General features: G+C 42.2%; 1 protein-coding gene across 3 annotated transcripts in view; it reads right to left on the bottom strand.

The window, feature by feature from the left end:
- The window catches only part of CDH18 (cadherin 18), a 922,085-nt gene that overhangs the window by 255,157 nt on the left and 650,828 nt on the right, over positions 1 to 16,100 (bottom strand). For all 3 annotated transcript variants that reach the window (XM_054020313.1, XM_054020314.1, XM_054020315.1), the window contains one exon: positions 15,254 to 15,745. In XM_054020313.1, the coding sequence (XP_053876288.1) occupies positions 15,254 to 15,481 (228 nt within the window). In that variant the 5' untranslated portion in view covers positions 15,482 to 15,745. The remainder of the gene's footprint in view (positions 1 to 15,253; positions 15,746 to 16,100) is intronic.

Raw genomic sequence — 16,100 nt, 5'->3', positions numbered from 1 at the left:
GGTCGGGCCTGCCCTGCGCCCGCTACCCGGAAGAGTTGCCGGGCCTGCCCTGAGCCCATTACCCGGAGGAGTTGCCGGACCTACCCTGTGCTCGCTACCCAGAGGAGTTGCCGGGCCGGCCGCCTGCCCACTACCCAGAGGAACCTATGGTACTGGACCCCCCCAGAGGACAACACCCATATCCAGGTACTACCCGAGGGGGAGTCTGGAAGTAGCCCCGGGCAGCTGACCTTAGTCTGGCTGCAACACTGCCAGAGCCCACGCCAGTGTGTTGCGGCCAGGATCCCCACTGACTAAGCAGCGGGTCTTCTGCTGCTGCTAGGGCCCCGGGCTGGGACGCAGTGGAGTGGGAGGGCCTGCATCCCCCCTGCCACCCAACTCATGGGTGATAGTCTCCCCCTCTCCCAGGCCTTTGGAGGCTTGGGCTTACCATTATCACCCAGCCCTGACCCAGGGCCTGGGCTCCCGACTGTTTGTACTGCTACTGCTCAGTCCTGCCTGAAGGCCTGAGCCTGGATTCTGTATCGCCCTGCCCTGACCTAGGGCCTGGGCCTGATAGTGTTTGTATTGATTGCTCAGCCCTGCCTGAGGGCCTGAGACCCTAACTCATTGCTGCCCCGTCCTGACCTAGGGCCTGGGCTTGTCATTACTGTTTATATTGTACTGTGGTTGCTCAGCCCTTGCCAAGGGCCTGAGCACCTGACTCCTTGTCGCCCTGCCCTGACCCAGGGCCAGGGCTCACAGTGTCTGTTACAGGTAACGCAAGGGCTGCCGAGGGAGACCCCGCGATCAGACTAATTCCCCCAACATCGACCGTATGTAGTGAGCTGGTGTGGCTCCCCGCCGCTCTGGAGAGGGTCGAGCCCCGGCAAACTCTTGTACAAAGGCATAGAGGTAAACAGTAATTGAGATAAAATACAACATGGTTTTTCAAAAGGCAGATCTTGCCAGACCAACCTGATCCCTTTCTTTGAGAAGATAACTGATTTTTTTTTTAGACAAAGGAAAGGCAGTAGATCTAATCTGCCTGGGTTTCAGTAAAGCATTTGGTTCAGTTCCAAATTGGAGAAGTAGTAACTTCCCTCCAGTCTGATAGTACCAAATTGGAGACATAGGGATTAATATGAGAATTGAAAGGTGGATAAGGAACTGATTAAAGGAGAGACTACAATGGGTTATACTAAAACAAAACTGTCATGTTGGAGGGATGTTACTAGTGAAGTTCCTCGGGGATCAGTCTTATTTAACTTTTATAAATGACCTTGGCACAAAAAGTGGGAGTGTGTTAATAAAATGTGTGGATGATACAAATTTGTGTAGTATTGCCAATATGGAGGAGGACCAGAATATCATTAAAGAAGATCTAATAGACCTGGAAAACTGGAGTAATAGAAAGGAAATGGGATGAAATTTAATAGTGCAAAGTGCAAGGTCATGCACTTAAGGACTGACAACAAGAAATTTTGTTATCTTATCAGTAAGATAAGTCAGGGACTTATCAGTAGGAAGCAACAGAGGAGGAGAAAAACCTGAGTATATTGGTTGATCACAGGATGAAAATGAGCTGCCAATGTGATGTGACTGTGAAAAAGGCCAATGTTATCCTAGGATGCATCAATTGAGGTATTTCAAGTAGAGACAGGGAGGTGTTAGTACCGTTAGAGAAGGCACTAATGAGATCTCATTTGGAATGTTGTATGCAGTTCTGGACTCCCATGTTTAAGAAAGATTAATTCCGACTGGAACAGGTGCAGGGAAGGGCTTCTAGGATGATCAGAGGAATGCAAAACCTACCTTAGGAAAGGAGACTTGAAGAGCTTGGCTTGTTTAGCCTAAGCAAAAGAAGGTTGAGGGGAGATATGATTGCTCTCTATAAATATATCAGAGGGATAAATACCAGAGAAAGAGTGGAGTTATTTAAGTTAAGACCCAATATAGACACAAGAACCAATGGATATAAACTGACCATCAACAAGCTTAGGCTTGAAATTAAAGGAAGGATTCTAACCATCAGAGGAGTGAAGTTCTGCAACAGCCTTCCAAGAGGATTAGTAGGGGCAAAAAACCTAACTTACTTCAAGATTGTGCTTGATAAATAAATGATCTGGAGAAAGGGATAAAAAGTGAGGCACCTGGCATTGGCCACTGTCGGTAGACAGGATACTGGGCTAGATGGACCTTTGGTCTGGCCCAGAATGGCCATTTTTATGTTAACCCTAGGCCCTGGCAATTAATTCTTAGCTACCATGAACAGCTCCATGTGGTTGGCCTGCACAAAAAAGTAATCCTAAGGATGCCCTAATTTTCCCCAGGAACACACTCAAAGACAAATGCACCTAGGACCAGAGAATGCAAAGGTGATTTAAACCCATGGTAGCCCTCTGTCCTCTCCTGACTTACACAACTTGACCACAGTTTAGGCTTGTGGCTGTAACTCTACAGCCACAAATCTAAACTGGATGAAAACACCACCTCCTCCATTCTTCTCTAAATAAGGTTAGAAGTTCCCTTCTCTGTGTTCTATTCAGAATTATTGAAAGCTGCAACTGACAAGATCACAAGGGGGAAATGACATACATGAAAGTTAACTGCTCACCAAGAACCTTCCATAGCTCCCACAGCGGCAATAAAATGCTGGTGAGCAAAAAATCCGAAATAGTCATTTCACATTGTTCTGACTGATAATTGCTTTTATAGTTAGAAATTATCCTTAAATGTTTATAAAGTTGTCCGTAAATCTTGGATCTCCCTATTGCTACTTTAAATCAGTAGAATATATGTACCTATGGTATGATCATGGACAGCTACCAAAAGAAGGAGCAAAAAATTATAATACTGAGTTAAACCCTTGGATTTCTCATCTGTAACCCAGAGGGCAAGCTTGGCCATTATATTCACCCCATTCTATTCGCTGGCTTGCCTTTATGATATTCAGTTAAGAACCCTACAGGCCTGTATCCTGTAAGATATTAGCTGGAGCATAGGTTAGCATAAGTGTGGTTAAGTAGGCTGTAACCCTTGGCACAGATCAATAGTTCCCTTTAGATTTTGGGAACTAAGAAGAGCTTGCTCAATGGTAAGAGTTAGAATGTTCCAGTAAGTGCTACTGCAAGGAACACGGAAGTAACAGCCGCAAATCCGCTTAAGCAAGGGATGACGGTATGATCATGCGCTGAAATGGTAGTTACACATAACAATATGTTAACCTATAGAATAAGTAAACCTCAGCTTTATATTGGTAAAAAGGCTAAATATGGGCATGGAGGACTGAACACGAGCCGATGATGTTCAGGCACTATAACAGGACAGTCATCATGTGATCGGGGGCTGTTTTTTCCTGGGCCTTTTCCATTGCTGTCTGCTTCTCTACTACTTGACCCTTCAACTCATTGGGGAAGCTTGTGTCTCTCACCACCAGTTGGTTCAATAAAATATATTACCTCACCCACCTTGTCTCTTATATAGTATACTCGTCATTCATACTTCCTGAAAAAGACAATGTGATGACATGATGCTGAAAGAGATTAGTTCTAACACATAGCAATACTGAATTAGTATTTTCCTGATAATATTAAGAAAATTGCAACTTTCTTGTCTTAATGTTAGTAAGGAGAGAAACTGAAAATATAGCACTTAAATCAAATGTGGAATGCCAGTTACAGGGCTGGTCCTTTTGTCTCTTACCACCAGGTCCTCAACTAAGGGTATGAGTATGCAATACTAAGAACTTATGCATAGAATGATAACACAGATAACAAGAGAATGATAATACAGGATTGGGGTTATGTAGCTTGGATCTTTCCTAGCTTTATCCATTATTTTCATAAAGGTATCTAAGGCTTTATTTTGCTCTCAGTGCGAGTGTCCTTGTCATCCACTCTGAGACTTCCCACAAGATACTGAGCTCCATAAAGTGAATTCTGTGTAGCCTGATTCTAGGGGAAGAACATCATCACTGTCAGATCAATTTGCCATTAATCCAACATTATTAACCTCAAAAAGGTTCAGGCAACACATCTACAGCTTTATTCCTTATTTTCCAACAACTTTTTATTGTAATTAAAACTGTGCATGTACCCTTTTTAATGGTGTCACCATTTTAATAGTGTCGTCAGGGCTGGCTTAGACTTGCTGGGGCCTGAGCCAAAGCCCAAGCCCGAGGACTTCAGCCATGGGCAGCGGGTTCAGGTTACAGGCCCCTTGCCTGGGGCTGAGGCCCTTGGGCTTCGGCTTTGGCCCCTGGCCTGGGGAAGTATATCATGTTAAAAGCCAATGGCTGCTTTCAAAAGATTGTGTGATATATTGCAGTTTTAGTATTTCATGTAATATGTTTGATTTCTTTATAAGTTTTATTTAAGCTTATAATCTCCCATACATGTTTTACTTCCCCCTAAGAATATTTGATATTTACAAGATCTATTTGTTATGTAGTAATAGTATTTCCAACCATCTCTCTAGTGTTCCACACAAAGGCGGTTGCCTTCGTTTTATCCTCCTAATGAGATATTCCTTACTTTCAGAACGCAGGTAACAAGGGCCTGGATCTGGCCTTCCTTAAATTGAAAGTGGCTAGTTTAAGGAATGAGTGGCCCCGTGCACTTAAAAGTCTTGACTTGATCAATGTTTCAACTTAGTGCAGAAAATGTTTTAAAAGTTATTGTGCTACAGATACTGGCCTGTGTGGATATGGGGTGAAAGGGCAAGAAGTAACAGCAAGGAGAAAGCTGAGTCTTGTCCTGACTTTTCAATATTAAAAATAATCTCAAGGAAGATGAGTTCACCCTGATAAAATTGATTTGAACATTTAATTGAAATGATAGTCTCACTGCAGCAATCTGACGGTTTACAGGATGAGGCTAACAAACTGGATAAAGCCTTTTGACAAAAACAATATTCTACTGAATATTCATCATGAGTGAGGGTGGCAAGAACAAGCTCCTAAGCAGCCTCAGACACTAGAAAAGCAGAAAAAAACACAATAAAATAGAAAATTTTCCTACAAATGACCTGAAAAGGTTTGTGCTTTTTCTGTGCTTCTTTATAATGTACTAAAGATGAGAAACTTTTACTTTGTATTCTTGAAGAAGAAGAATAGTATCAGGAATTTTACATGTTATCTTTGCTGTTTTGCTGGAGGGCTCCCTTGAAGGACCCAGAAAGGTAGCTTAGTTCTCTCAACCCTTAATTGAAGGAGTTGTTGTAGTGAAACTTTAAGAACAAATCTCTCTTCCAATTGTTTTACACACACACTTCTTTAAACAGTCTGAATAAAAATCACTTCCTCTCTCAATCAATCAGGTTTTCCATCCAGGGTATCTATGGTCTCAAAACCTGCTACTTCTCTAGTCATCCAGAAAAACAAAACAAAACAAAACAGGGTAGACAACACATGAATTTTTAGTGTAAAAAACTAGGAGAAATTAAATATATAATTACTTTTATCTGTTTTTAAGAACAGACTTGCGGGCCATTTTCCTACATTATAAAGGATTTGATTGCAAGTCACATTTAAATCACAACTTTTTGGAAGTACCCGAGGTCAGTGTAGGAAAGGAACAAGCTGTTCTTTCATGTGCATGTAGCTACATTACTATTGCCATCATCATTTTTCACCAACAATAAATCCTGGAAAAATAATTTTATCTGAATTTATTATTTGTGAAACTAGCAATTTTAAAAGGCATAAAACAAAGCACATATTTTTTTCTAGCTGTTGATTATGCCACTTGCACTCATTTTTATAAAAGCATGAAGACAGCTAACAAACCATGTGCAAAATCTTCAGCGAGATTGAGGCACGTACATTTTTCATTTAATTTTCTTTATCAAGTAAGAACATTGTTTCAAGTTATTAAAATAAATGTAATTCAATCTACTAATTTATCATATGAAAATGCTCAAACTCTAGTTATATTATTTATTACATATGAGCTCATTAGTAAGGTTCAATACAATGCATTTTATACATGTGATTTAGTGAAAACAACTCGTGTTTCCCTCCTTAGCATTTGATTTAAGCTCTATATTTTCAGTTTCTCTCCTTACTAACATTAAGACAAAGTTGCAATTTTCTTGATATTATCAGAAAAATACTAACTCAATATTGCTATGTGTTAGAACTAATCTCTTTCAGCATCATGTCATCACATTGTCTTTTTCAGTAAGTATGAATGACAAGTATAATATACAGAGACTAGGTGGGTGAGGTAATATATTTTATTGAACCAACTGGTGGTGAGAGACACAAGCTTTCAATTTACACAGAGCTCTTCTTTAGGTCTGTTTAAGCTTGGACTGAAGTTGGTCCAATGAAAGATATTTCCTCAACCACCTTGTCTGTCTAATATATTGGGACCAACCTGGCTACAGCACTGCATGCAAGTTTAATATACTGTATCTTCAGTCTTCAGGGAATAAAACTTCCAAGGAATTATCTTGAAAATTCTGCATGATAATGGGGAATCTCTTTCTCTATATGGCTAATTTGCAGTGCAATATTTTACCATGGCAGTGGAAATGTTATAATTTTCTTAAATCTGATCCTCCTCTCATACTATCTCACTTGAACTCCCTTTAACTGAGAGTCATATAATTCCATTTGGTATGCTTTGCTATAATGTCATCATAAATAGTGTGTCAAAGTATTTTACAGAGTAGAGTAAAAAAATAAAAATAAGAAAAGGCTAAAATACTCCCAGACTCACTCCCCCATTGTGGGAAGATTTTTGCAACTGCTTATGAGGGGTGTACCCTTAAAAACTCACAGAACCTAAGGATCACCATCAGAGATATCAGATTCCAACTTCATGGAACCCATGCCTATGTCCCTATACTATTTTCCTTAGCAGCATAACTCACTCAAGAGTCAGATTTTATTGCCACCCCGCCATCACAATGCACCTTAGTTGTGTCTCCAAGGTGAGGAATGTTGAGGATGTGAGCTATGATTCTGTTTCCTATGCAGTGCACTTTTAAACATACCAGGAGTATAAGTACCTGTCTGTCAGAGGCAGGGATGTCTGAGGATCTTATGGACTGCAAGATGAGCTCTGATTTTTCCATCACTCTCATCAAGTTTTCTATTTGTTGTGTTTCCTTAGTTTAACATAAAAAGCCAGCTACACTGAAAGTACATAGTTTTTTTTTTTCCTTTATGTGTGGAAAATACACCCAGTGTGAACTATTGCAAGTGAGGAGATGATGCAGCAAGCAGTGCCAACTTCTTTGTGGCTCTCCTCTTGGGACTCTCCCATTTTATGAGAGTAGTGCACTGCATAGAAGGATTGTACGCAATTCCTTCCCAGGACATTCTGCATATGTGAGCCCTGCTTCATCCAGTGCTCAAGACTCCATGGAGAATGTAGAGCTTTACCTTATCATGTAAAGTGCCCACTCAGAGGTAAGAGTCCTCATGAGCCTTTGACTCATTGAACGCTCATGAAGGATGGAGCATTTTGTCGCTATCAAGAAAATACCTCCATATAATGGAATTTCTTTATTGCATGTATATATGCTGGACATCTCGCAAGGACAGGTATTAGGTTAGATATTCTGGTTCTCTTGGAAGTTTTCAGGAAAACTTCCCCAGATCAACCATAATTTTCCTTTTTAACGTAGTGACTGATTCTGCATGTACCAGAAATATATACTCCACTATTTTACATATGACCCCCAAGTACCACATTAGCGAGGCAATGTTAATAATAATCTTAACATCAGAGAGAGTCATGTACAATAGGACCATTTCTCATTCTTATCATAATCCCATTTAGTGAAGGGCTGTATTTTGTTATGTTCCATGTTCCTATAAAAACCTTAAGAGTGTTACTAATATAGATTAATTTCATACAATTTTCCAGTCTCCTAGCAACATGTTTCTAGGAGAATAGAAATATTACACTTTAAGAATGGGTATATAATGTGTTAAAATTCAGGATCAGTGACACAGGAGCCAGCAGAGCTGCAATTATGGGAGTTTGAGTGGGAGTTCTGTTGGAGAAGGAGAGAAGAGGCAAACCCCTATTCCTTAGGGGCAGTAATTGAGTTTGTGTGTGTGTTTTCAGTTTGCAAAGTCTGGAAGGGAGCAGTGTCCTGAGAGAGAATCAGAAACTTTGATTGCACAGCCCTGATTAGGGGTCCTATAAAGGCAGCCAAGTAGCCAGTCAGCAGCACAAGAGCCAGCAAACGGAGCTGGAAACAGGAGAGTTTGAGTGGGTGTTTGTAAGGGGAGTATCCAGAAAGAGCTTTGTTTGTATGAAGTGCTGCCTTATAGAGCTGATGGAAGAAAAGATCCAAAGTTTGGAGGTGCAGGTGGAAACTATGGTTGAGTTTCAAAGGGGATTTGGGCATGATGGAGGGAAAGCAAGAGGAGTCTGAAGGGAAATGTCAAGACTCGCAGATGTAAGATGGACTGGAGAATAGCGAGGATAGACTGCTGGGTGAGGAAAGAGGGAAGTGGAAAGATGTGACTATGAGAACCAGGGACAGGAAAAGACCAGCTAGTGAAGGAGAAAGAGCTCAGGAAGAGGTTTGCTGAGTTGGAAAATGAACAAGGGGCACAGCAGGCAGTAACAGAAGGTGGGATGGCAAGGAAGAAGTTAAGAGCTGCTATTCCTACAAGAAGAGGGGAAGAGTCAATGGAGAGAGTTTGGAGTTTTGGGAGGATACAGGATGACTTGTAGCCAGAAAGAACAGGAGGAAGTCCGGAGAATCCCACCAATCCCCCAGGAAGAGGAAGGTCTACGTGACTGGTTACTTCCTACTAAGAAGAATAGACAGGCCTGTAACCAGAGCTGATCTGGAGAACAGAAGAGTTTGCTCTCTGCTGGGAGTTAAGGTATGGAACATGGACCTGAAGATGTAAGGCTGAAGAGGATCCTAATGGGAGCACAAAAGAGTCCACTGATTTTCCTTCACATGGGAAAATATTATACTGATAGATTCTTGCTGGAACACATCAAGAAAGACTGTGCCAGGCTAGGGAAGAAACATAAAGAAATGGAGGCTAAGGTGATCTTCAGTAGGATTGTACCTGTTCCTAGAGGAGGAGAACGAAGACACCACAAGATTTTGATGATTCACAGCTGGCTTAGACAGTGGTGCTATAAGGAGGGTTTGGGGATGTTAGACCACTGGGAGGCATTCATGGACAGAGGACTGGTTCTCATGGGTGGACTCCACCCTTGTAGGGAGGGAAATAGACTTCTGGGATAGAGTTTGGCAAAACTGATTAGAAGAGCTTTAAGCTAGGAACTCAGGGGTGACAGTTGGGAGTTGCTTATGTAATCTCCATGCCTGATTCTAATACTGACCAGGAAGAAAATCAAAATGAAATACAGCAATTGAGAAAGGAAGAACAATGGGTAGGAGAACAAAGTTTAAGGGGGAAAGATAGTGTCTATACCAATGAAGCTAACAGTCAGGTAGGCAATACTGGCAGTAGAATGACTGTACCTAATTGAGTGATGAATCTGGGGGAAGCCAAACAGAAACAACTAAGTTGTTTGTACACCAATGCAAGGAGCCTGGGTAACAAAATGGAGGACCTAGAACTACTGGTGTAGAAAGTGAAACTAGATATTCTAGGGATAACAGGAACATGATGGAACAGTAGTCATGACTGGAGTACAGATATTGAGGGGTATATGCTGTTCAGGAAAGACAAAAATAAAGGAAAAGGTGGTGGAGTAGCATTGCATATTAATGATGAGGTAGACTGCAAAGAAATTGGAAGTGATGGAATGGATAAAACTGTCTGTTTCGGTCAAAGTCGCCTTGGGGGAACTTCTGATAGCTTTCTTCCCCAAGATAGTGCTTGGGGTATGCTACAGGCCCCCAATATCTGATTTAGATATGGATAGAGACCTCTAAAGTTTTAAATTAAATAAATACTACTAGCAATTGTGGGATTATGAAAGACTTTAATTTCTCAGATATAGATTAGAAGACAAGTGCTACTAATAATAGTTTGGCCCAGATTTTCCCGGATGTGATGGCTGACAGTCTCTTCGACAAATATTTCATGAATGAACAAGAGGTGATGCCATTTTAGATTTGGTATTGGTGAATAGTGAGGACATCACAGAATAACGGGTTGCAGGAAACAACCTTGGGTTGAATGATCATGAGCTAATTCAGTTTAAACTAAATGGAAGGATAAAGAAAAACAGATTTGCAACTAGGGTCCTTGATCTCAAAAGGGAAACTTTAAAAAATTAATGGGATTAGTTAGGGAAGTGGACTGGACTGAAGAACTAAAGGATCTGAATGTGGAAGCAGCTTGAAATTATTTTAAATCAAAGTTGCAGAAACTATCTGAAGCCTGCATCCCAAGCAGGGTGACGTGTGGGGGAAATTGTAGGGAAGAGTCGCTGATCACGCTGGATGAGCAAGCATCTCAAACAAGTGATTAAGATAAAGCAGAGAGCCTATAAAGAATGGAAGGATCAGCAAGGAAAGCTACCTGTTGAAGGTCAGAAAGTGTAGGGGTGGAAAATGAGAACAGCCAAAAGCTAAGCAGAGTTGGGCCTTGCAAAGGAGATTATAACCAATAGTAAAAGGTACTATAGTTATACTCGTTCATAAGCCGAATTTTTTTAGTAAAAAAGGGAAGCACCAGAGAAGGGGGTCAGCTTATGAACAGGTACAGAGAGGAAGAGGTGGGACACTGCCCCTCCCCCCAACAGAGGAAGCAAGGAGAGGCAGCACAGCCAGCAGAGCCAGAAGGGAAGAGGTGGGGCCAGATTCTCTCTGCTTCTGGCCACGCTGCTCTTCCCCAGCCTCCAAAGCAGCTACAGCTCCAAGGCTGACAGGCTGCAGCCCTGCTTTTGCTCAGCCCCACCCCCCAGAGCAGGCTGTGGCCACGCTGCCCAGCCCGCCGGAGCACACTGGCGGCCGTGCCGCCCAGCCCAGCCTGCTGGACCATGCTGTGGCCGCGCTTCCCGATCTGGCCCTCCGGAGCAGGCTGCAGCCGCGCTGCCCAGCCTGCCGGAACAGCTCCAGCCAGGCCAGAGACATCCTCCCCCTGGGATGGGATGGGGATGGGGAGTGTGGGGGTCCCAGGCTGGGGGTGGGGTCATGTGGGGGGTGGTCACAGGGGTCACTTCCCTGACTCCCAGCTTCTCCCCCCGCAAAAAATTTCCCCACCAGTTGCTGTCCTGGCCCGTCAGGGTAAGCAGCTGGCACGCCGGGACACTTTGTTTACTTAGGTTTACCTCCATGCCTGTGGACGCTCGAGGTAAACAAACCATCTCGGCCCACCAGCAGCTTATCCTGATGGCCTGGGAGCCAAAGTTTGCTGACCCCTGAATTATAGGGTCGACTTATGAACAGGTTATAAAAATTTTCCATTTTTACTTATCCATCTTGGGGGGGTCAGCTTATAAAGGAACCGGCTTATGATCGAGTATATATAAATAAAAAGAAAGCAAGGTAAGAAGACGTGGGACCACTAAATGCTGAGGATGGGGTGGAGATTAAAGATAATCTAGACATGGGCCAACATCTAAACAAATACTTTGTCTCAGTTTTTAATAAGGGCAATGAAAACCTTAGGGGTAGTGGCAGGATGGCTAATGGAAATAAGAATATGGAAGTAGAAATTACCACATACAATGTCAAAGTCATAATCAACAGGTTAATGTAACTAAATCAGGGCACCCAGATATCTCCATCCAAGAATATTAAAGAACTGGAATATGAAATTTAAAAATAACAATAGCAAGGATTTTTAATGAATCTGTAAATTAGGGGGTTATATCCTATGAATGGAGGATTGCTAATATAGTACCTAAGTGACAGGGTATACCAGATCCTCTGAGGCTCCCTGCCGGAGGCCTCATGGCCCTGCCACCCCGTGCCCCAAAAAAGGGAAGTTGAGAGGGTCTTCCAAGCTGCCTAGAGTGGCTGTGTGGGACACAGCCAATCAGGGCCCAGCTGCCTAGTATAAGAAGAGCTGCAGGGAAGAGGGAGTTCAGTTCCTTGCTAGAGCTGTAGGAATGTGGATGGTTTCTGGCTGGCTGATGTAACTACAGAACCCCAGACAGGGCAGCGCAGCCAGAAGCTGGGGAGAGTGAGAAGGAGCCATGAGTTGGTTGCTAGGACTCCATTAGGACAAGGCCTTGAGGTAAGGGTGAAGATGCTGTGGGGAAGTGGCCCAGGGAATTAGAGAAGCCGTGCAACATTGTTAAAGGGACACAGCAGACACCGGCACTCTACAGGGTCCATGGGCTGGGATCCAGAGTAGTGGGCGAGACCGGGCCCACTCTCCCATCTCCAGTAGCCACTAGGGGGAAGTGGCCTGGATATTGAGGCACCCTAGATAGTGCAAAGTCATGCACTTAGGGAAGAACAAGAATTTTTGCTATAAAATGGGGATTTATCCGTAGGAAGTGACAGAGGAAAAAGACCTGGGAGTATTAGTTAATCACAGGGTGACGGTGAGCCACCAATGTAATGCGGCTGTGAAAAAGGCTAATGCAATCCTAGGATGCATGAGGCGAAGTATTTCCAGTAGAGATAGGGAAGTGTTAGTACCACTATAGAAGGCACTGGTGAGACCTCATCTGGATTGCTGTGTGCAGTTCTTGTCTCCCATGTTTAAGATGAATTCAGAGTGGAACAGATGCAAAGAAGGACTACTAGGATGATTAGAGGAATGGAAAACCTACCTTAGGAAAGGAGACTCTAAGTGTTTAGCTTGTTTAGTCTAAGCAAAAGAAGGCTGAGGGGAGATATTATTGCTCTCTATAAATACGCCAGAGGGATAAATACCAGGCAGGGAGAGGAGTTATTTAAGTTAAGTGCTAATATGGACACAAAAACCAATGGATATAAACTGGCCATCAACAAGCTTAGGCTTGAAATTAAAGGAAGGTTTCTAACCATCAGAGGAATGAAAAGCCTTCCAAGAGGATTAGTGGGGGTAAACAACCTAACTGGCTTCATGATTGTGCTTGATGAGTTTATGGAGTGGGTGGTATAATAAGACTGCCTACAATGGCATGTAGCCAATCTGCAACTGCTGGTAGCAGATATCCCCAACAGCCAGTAATGTGACACTAGATGGGGAGGGCTCTGACTTACTAAAGACATTCTTTCCCAGGTGCCTGGCTGGTGGGTCTTGCCCACATGCTCAGTATCTAACTGATTGCCATATTTGGGATTGTGAAAGAATTCCCCCCCAGGTCAGATTGGCAGAGACCCTTTTTCGCCTTTCTCTGCAGCATCGGGCATGGGTCAATTGCAGGTTTAAACTAGTGTAAAAGTTGGAGTCTCTGTAACCTGAGGTTTTTAAATCATGAGTTGAGGACTTCAATAACTCATCAAGTGATTATGGGTCTATTATAGGAATGGGTGGGTGAGGTTCCGTGGCCTGCAATGTGTACGAGGTCAGACTAGATGAGTATGTATAAATTAAGGCCTATGTGTCTGAGCACATGCTGTACAATACACAGTCAATACAAAAAATCAATCCATCCTCATAATTAGGATGAGCTACCTCACCATTTTGATTAGAGACCTATTCTAGTCCTTAGTGTACATTACAGTGACAATGACTGCAACATTATAACAGCATTTTACATAATGATTCTCCTCTTGTGATGTTATTCCTAAAGTGGGCATGAAAAATGTGAAAGGGCATGTATCTAACACTAACACCAATGAGGCAGAATACATGACTGGATTAATAATTTACAGCATTGGCAGGTCAGTGACATTGAACAGATGCCTAGAATTACAGAGACACACCCACTCATGTACTCCTTCATAAATCTAGGGTCCTGGTAGGAAAATCTCTTGTCAAATTAAAGGCACATCAAATGAAACCTAGATAATGTAGATAAAATTACCATAGATATTACAGCAGTTCAGAAACCTCTCTCTCAAAATGAAGAGACACTATAACACAGCAACCATGATTTAAATTCTGTTGATTACTACTGTCGTATTATTTTAGTCTCTACTGGCCAAATTTCCCTTTTTGAATAAAAATAATAATAAATAAAGTTACCTAAGATAATATTGGTCAATTTCTACACTAAATTAGAATATTATCAGAACTACTGCCAAATGTAAAATGGAATATTGGATACCTCCCATTGTAAGGAAGTTGCTGCAAAGATAAATTCACTAACTTTTGTGAGGCACTAAGATACTAAAATGGTTAGCATCAAAGAGAACCCTATGAAGAAAGAAGGAAAAATAATATCCTTATTCGGTGCAGAGTTTGAACTGAGTGCAGCAAATGAGGCATGAGGCCACACATTGAATGTGGAAGATGGTGGGGGGGAAATGAATAGCTGCCTCATTTCCTGAGCACCGTCCATCCTGAGCAATGAATGAGGTGGGGGTCCTAAGGAAAAACTAAAATGATTTAATGAAAGGCTGTGTCATAATGTGTAGAAGAGAACAGTGTTTAGACTGCCTGTAACTTGGAGGCTCTCAGAAGTCAGGAAAAGACACTTTGCAGCCTTCATGTTCTTGCAATGCCTTTTTTTTAGCATGGATTATCTCATACAGACAACATTACATGCTGGGAGCCAGTTTTTGGTTGGAGCGTAAGGGTGGTGGGAAAGTATAAGGACCTTTCCCCTGAACTCACTGCATAAAAGCCAGACATAAATGTAGTCCTTGCACTCTCCTTGGGCTCCTACCACTTTAAAGTTGCACCCTAAATGGATGTGGTAGATATGGTGCCATTACCCTCCAGATACATACATGGCCAGCTGTGGAGGGAAGCATATCATGTACCCTCTGATAGAGGAAGAGTCCCAATGAAACTCACTCCAGAATGGTGCTTCTTCACATGGATCTCAAAGTTGGCCTACACCTTGATGGACAACTCTTATCCCTAAAGCATTTCTCAGGGAAGATTTGCAACTCGTTCTGAAGTAGTCAGCATCTATGTGTAATGGTATATTGAACATGTTGCATTTGGGATAGTACAGAATCTCACTGAGGAGTGTGAACTGCAGCAGTTGCTCCAGCAGCCCTTGATTGTCTTTTTAACATAAAACACTAAGGATGATGCAGTATAGTGAATGTTATAGTTATGTCATCTTTTTTACTCATCATGATTATTATTGTAAATAAATAGGGATAATGGGCAAATAATTTGTGAATGTCTGTAACATCATTGATTTCTGAGGTGCTTCCAACTCTACAGGAGATATCAACTAGGTTGGCATCTAGAAAAATATGTTCCTCTCCGAATGTCCCTGTTCCCCTTTACAGAAAAGAAATAAGACCTTACCTTTCCCACGTACTGGGGATCTGGTCCCAGGTGTTCTTCTAAAACAAAGAACTGGTTCCATACCCATCCACGCTTGGGACGATGGTGCACTTCTGTTTCACCTTCTATGTGTTTGGTTTGATTTCTGGTCACCTTGATGGAGCCATGATGAGCAGCTCCATAACACCTCTGCACAAAACAGAGACAAACTAGGACTGGGCAGATACAAGATGTGCTCATAATTCTCATTGTAGGATAACTTTCCAGTTCAATGTTTCCTTCTCTCTTTTGCTTTTCTTTTCAGATGTAATCCCTTAATAGGTTCCCGAGAGGGAAGGTGAAGCCTGGTTTAGAAAAACAGTCCAAAATGTTTTTTTTTTAGTATGTCCATGGTTTAACTGCCCATTGGGGAAAGGTCACACTGCATTTACATCATGAAGAACTGAGTGGAGAAATTTCTGGTATTTGTTCCGAGGTCTTCACAATAGACTGCCACAGCCAACCATTTTATACCTAATAGAAGGGGAAAAAATGAAAACCACTTACACATCACTAAAAACAGTAATTACAGCTTTTCAACCTCAAAAGGTGATGTACCCACTGCTGTGCTAATTGGTTCTGTCAAAGGGTCCTACACCAATCAACATTTATTTTCAACCTTTTGTGGAAGTGTTTTCTGATTGTTTTTATGAAAGCACCTTAAAAGTTAGCATGGCTCTTTAAAAGTGAATAAAATATGTGCAATGTAAGGACTGGATGACTCAAGGGACTCTGGTAGTATGAGATTGGGGCTTTCACCTACTGGTTCAGGGTGACAGCATCGGTCCAAGTTGGTACTAATCAAAAACCACTGCTACCTGATTGATAG

Source organism: Malaclemys terrapin, chromosome 2 (genome assembly GCF_027887155.1).
Source record: "Malaclemys terrapin pileata isolate rMalTer1 chromosome 2, rMalTer1.hap1, whole genome shotgun sequence".
Lineage (NCBI taxonomy): Eukaryota > Metazoa > Chordata > Testudines > Emydidae > Malaclemys > Malaclemys terrapin.
This window is presented reverse-complemented; position numbering and strand designations above follow the sequence as displayed.